We start from the raw sequence: 4,967 nt of genomic DNA, 5'->3' as shown, positions 1-4,967 counted from the left end.
TTCCACAGAAATGTGAAGGATCAGTCAATGTCTTGTGAGCTAACGTTTGCTTTCCCTAAATCGCCCGGATTGAAGTCTGGTACAGAGGGTTTCATTTTTGCACACAAAGACGGTGTCATTTCCACCTTAACATACCGTCGCCACATTTTGAGCAAAGACATTCCCGATGATAGCTGCAGGGCGTGCCATGCGCACCCCGAGCATTTAGCTCACATACTATCTAGTTGTCCAACTCACGCGAGAACGACCTACATTCAAAGGCACAATGCGGCACTAAGAGTGCTTTATTACCATCTCTGTCACTCCTACGGCATTCACCTTAATATCACTCCTCTAAATGCTCCTAGGGAAATTGAGTCAATTGTCGAGAATGGGAAGTGCCGGATATACTGAAACTTTATATTCTCGACAATTGTTTCTGTTGCTCACTCGAGACCTGACATGGTTCTTCTTGACTTCGAGAAGCGAACCATGTTCGTTATCGAATTTTCGGCACCAGCTGACAAAAAAATCATAGCCAAGGAGAATGAAAAGAAAGAGAGGTATCGAGACCTTATCAGGGAGTTCCAACGATTGTACCCGGAATATTCTGTTAAACTGATCGTCCTTATCATCGGCGCACTTGAAGATGCCAAGCTTTCACTTGCTAATGGCCTAAAAATCATCCCTGCGTGTCAACAATATGCTAGAACACTTGCGGGAAAAATGCAGAAGGCGGTTGTCCTTGGGTCGCTCCATGTTCTTAGGGTGCACGAGGCTTTTGCTGGATCGTCGTATTGATTCCTTTACAGACTGTAACCACCTATCTCACGGTTGTGAGACGTGGTTGTGGCTGAAATTTTACCGCGATTTCGCTGGAAGATGGTGCAATTTTTCAGATTAGCACCCGCTCCCGGCGAAATCCTGCGGTTGTCCTTATAACAAATTTTTAATTATATATATACCTATATTCTTTGTCGATCTACAGGTTTTCATTAACATTATAAAAATCCTGATACCTTGTGTATGCGAAAAGTAATTAATTAATAACTGACATAAGAATGTACTTGAAATATACATTTAAAAATAGTGCTTCTTAAATTATTAGTCTGCCATGAAACCTCAGAAAATAGAAATCGATCACTCGTATTGTTCGCGCACAAGTTTTATTAAACGCTTGGAGAAGATTGCTGTAATTGCTTTTGTGTGTGTGTGTGTGTGTGTGTGTGTGTGTGTGTGTGTGTGTGTGTGTGTGTGTGTGTGTGTGTGTGTGTGTGTGTGTGTGTGTGTGTGTGTGTGTGTGTGTGTGATCTGCTAGATAGCGCATAAGAGCATCTCTTCCACTCTGTGGATATGACTGGAATGAAAACATTGATATATTTCTCTTGTCACTCTTTAAATTGGATGGTTTCTATATATAATTTTAATATAGTAAAACAATATATAATACATTTTTTATATCGACATGAATAAATGAGGATGAAGTAATAAATATAATTTTATGTACTAATATATCATTTAATTGTTTTTAATGATAAATAAATACAAATATAAGTTTTTTATTCAAAAATTGATTATTTACTATCCAAACAAATATGTCAATTGATAAAAAGTTCAGTATCAGAGTGGAAAGTAATAGGAAAGAGTGAAGAAGGTGGAATAGGAAACAAATATCGTAGCAGGAGTTCACATGTAATGAAATTCCGTTTCGTATTTTCGTTACGTTCTTTACACCCTATTTTTACTCTTTTTCCCTCCTTTTTTTTTACTGTGTAAGCCACAGGAAGGATGTCAGAATCATTTTGCCAACCGCAGATCTTAATTCCAAATTCTGTTGTAAGAAGCCACTTTTTCGTTCTCAGAGCATTATTAAGAGCACATTGAAATAATTTTTTTTGCTGCTTTATAGCATGATATAGACACTGCGTCTGTAAAGGTGGTAATTAACAAAGTGATGGGCATTCGGTATTGTCTTCAAAATGAAGCACTTTGCGAGATATAACGTTTTCCAAAAGAGTAGCTTTTTCGCGCCCACGAACATATATATTTTCAGCAAAGTGAATGTTTTCTCGTAAGGTTGCGCAAAGTTGTTGGCATTGTTGGCAGTGGAGATGTTATCCAATGGCCTGTAAAGTCAGCATTCAAAGCTACTACACCCAACTCTTTTGGAATAAATTGGCTTTTGCTGTCCTTGAACTCCAGAATGTCTACGACTAGATCCATAGTAGATGTATTTGTTGTAATAGTTTCGAATATAGTAGTCGCTTTTGTATCTTTGCAACCAATATCAGTATTGGAAAATTCCCCTTTGACTCCAATATTCCTTTTTTCATACCCACCAACATTAATAATCTCAAAAATTATCCACCAAAGTCAGGCATGGCTTGGCGTGAGGAAGCGATCTCCAGCACATTATCGTACTCTGTGTAGACAATACAATTAATAGATTATATCAGCTCTTTTTCAAAGCGAACATCGATGTGTACACTGCCATGCCTAATGAGGTTCCAATGATTATTATCATTTGCTGAGAGATCAGGCGTTAAGTCAAATGTAAAGATACAGAAACCATTTGCATACATATTTCTTGAAATTGAATTTCCTTCGTTGAGGAAATGAATTTGATAGGAACTCACAAATGACTCGTTCTGTTTGAAATCGGGCTGTAAAGGTTTTGTACGGACTTGTGTACTATCGACATACAAGGATAGGAAATTCATGTTATAATGCTGAAAATTAAATGGGTTTAATTTCAGATCTCCATTGAATGCATGATTATCGACAAAACCAAGATTGATTCGTTTAGGAAGTTGATCCAATATTACATTATCTAACGTCTCACCGTGAATTCCAGAATGTAAAGTGACTGCTTTGACTTCCACTCGTGTAAGCGGATTTTTGGCGGTGGTCTTGGCCAGTGTTCGTGCATGAGCAAGGAGGATACTCGGATTGATCTTTGCTCGTCGCACGACAAGTGTAGCTTCGACGATATGAAGTATGTAATGATTTTCTTCTGAACTCATCGAGCGAAATGAATCGCGTGTACGAAGAAGACGTGTAAATGACCTCTTAGGCCAACCACTTTTCCATTAGCAACGATTGCAGTCCTTTGAACGAGACCAGGATTTCATCCATCCAAAACATCCATGACTCCAGCAGTATCATCGTACCACAACCCAATCGTCAAATGTGAGGATTTTGCTTCAGTACTGTAATTCAGTAAAGTTTCAATATACGCGCGATATAAGTAGACATTGTTCGGCGGAGAAACGAGTTTTTGATTTATATATACATCAATTTTATTGAACATTGAGTGAAGTAGATTGTTCACAGGCCCGACCCTTGCATCGTCAACATCGCCATCTGCTGTCTTAACTGGTGCACGAATCTGTACGCGGAGACTTAACATTGTGTGCGCGAGATCAAGATATTCATCTCCATTACCAGGTATAACAAACGCAATTTATGCATCATCAGTTAAGGATGATATGGGTTTATAGTGGCCCCTTTGCGAATTTTCTATTGTTGTTTGAATTGGTGGCCGTGAAAAAAGTTTCAGCTCAGACTTTGTACTCTCAGACGAGTGTGCATGAAGGAACGACATTGTCAAATTATTTCAGATCAGTTTTAAATGATCCACCAGCCTTGGCAACATATTTATAACACCTAAGAATAACTCTATATTCTTGTAAACACTAGGTTGCTTTTCTCATATACAGTAATCATAATCTATTACTTCTCGTGCAATATCATTTACATTTAGAGATGTTCGGCGAGAAGTGAGCGTAATTTCAGATTTCACTCCTGTTCGAGACAAATGCATAAATGTTTGTGGATACTGAATTTCGACGAGAGTTATAACTCACTCACCTGTTAAGAAAATTGATTGCGGTAAATGGGTTGTAAAAGAAGTTGTTTTATTTTATGGACAATAATCTGTACGGCTATTGCTGTGTAGAACAACGTAAAAATGATCTCTCATTGTAAATTCTGTAAACCAGATGCTGTAATCCACGAGTTGAATTTATCAGGATATCCTTTCCAGCTAACAAACAGTTTCTTCGAACGCCCTGTACTAGATGTCTTAAGCACACGATCAATATAAAAAGTTTCGGTACTGATGTTTTTCCCAACTCTAGTCAACTCCTCTTGATAAAAAATTACATCAATATCATCATCAGATAAATCACGAAGATAATAGACCTCAGGATAACTTTGTGTATTAATTCTTGTACTTATAAAGAGCTCTTTAGACCAACCACCAGTGTACCCCTTCAAAAAGGCTGCTCGCGCTGTACTAATGCGTACGAGTTCATAAACCCTATATTTAGGCACTAGAGGCTTATTTTGCCAACGCTTTCTAAGATTTTCGCGAGCTGTTAGATAATAATTGAAGGTAACTTTTGCCGGCACCATCTTAATTGTACTATGTTGTGCATTATGATACGAGTATTGTTATGAGAGTGGCTGTTCTTTATGGAATTGCATGGAATGTATACAAAGTGTAAGGGATCGTCGGGAAATATATTTGTACGAAACCGACAGTTCTCGGGTTTCGATAGTTTCAAATCAAGCAATAGATATCCGTAAGGTTGACAAGTGGCATCTTAATAGACTTCTTGAAAAAAGCATGGATTCTCAAGACATACTGCCATATCTCAAATACAGTTAGTACTTTATACCCTAACTTTATGGCAGCCTTTATTTCATCGACAACCCAGGTTCCATGAAACGAACGTTCTTGGGGTTCCTCATGTGTACAACTGCTCTGCTGTCTTTTTTCGCAACCCGACCGACACAGTGAAAACAATAGACGGTTGTGCATGCGTACTGGTAATACAGGGTGAAATTCACAACGTGGTGGCAATGTAGAGCAATATACAAGACCTTCGACTTGATCAAGGTCTGTATTTGTAGGCCCTGTTAATACTTGACATTCATCACCCACGTATACTTTTGAAGGTCAATGGGAAACTTACCGTAATTTG

General features: G+C 38.3%; 1 protein-coding gene across 1 annotated transcript; it reads right to left on the bottom strand.

Moving 5' to 3' along the window:
* Positions 1 to 3,957: 3,957 nt before the first annotated feature.
* LOC117180458 lies at positions 3,958 to 4,395 on the bottom strand. Its single transcript, XM_033372957.1, has one exon. It carries the CDS (start codon positions 4,393 to 4,395, stop codon positions 3,958 to 3,960), a length of 438 nt encoding a protein of 145 aa, XP_033228848.1.
* Between the last annotated feature and the right edge of the window lie 572 nt (positions 4,396 to 4,967).

The sequence above is a fragment of the Belonocnema kinseyi genome, chromosome 9 (assembly GCF_010883055.1).
Source record: "Belonocnema kinseyi isolate 2016_QV_RU_SX_M_011 chromosome 9, B_treatae_v1, whole genome shotgun sequence".
NCBI lineage: Eukaryota > Metazoa > Arthropoda > Insecta > Hymenoptera > Cynipidae > Belonocnema > Belonocnema kinseyi.
Note: the sequence above shows the minus strand (reverse complement) of the source record. Positions and strands in the feature narration are given on the sequence as shown.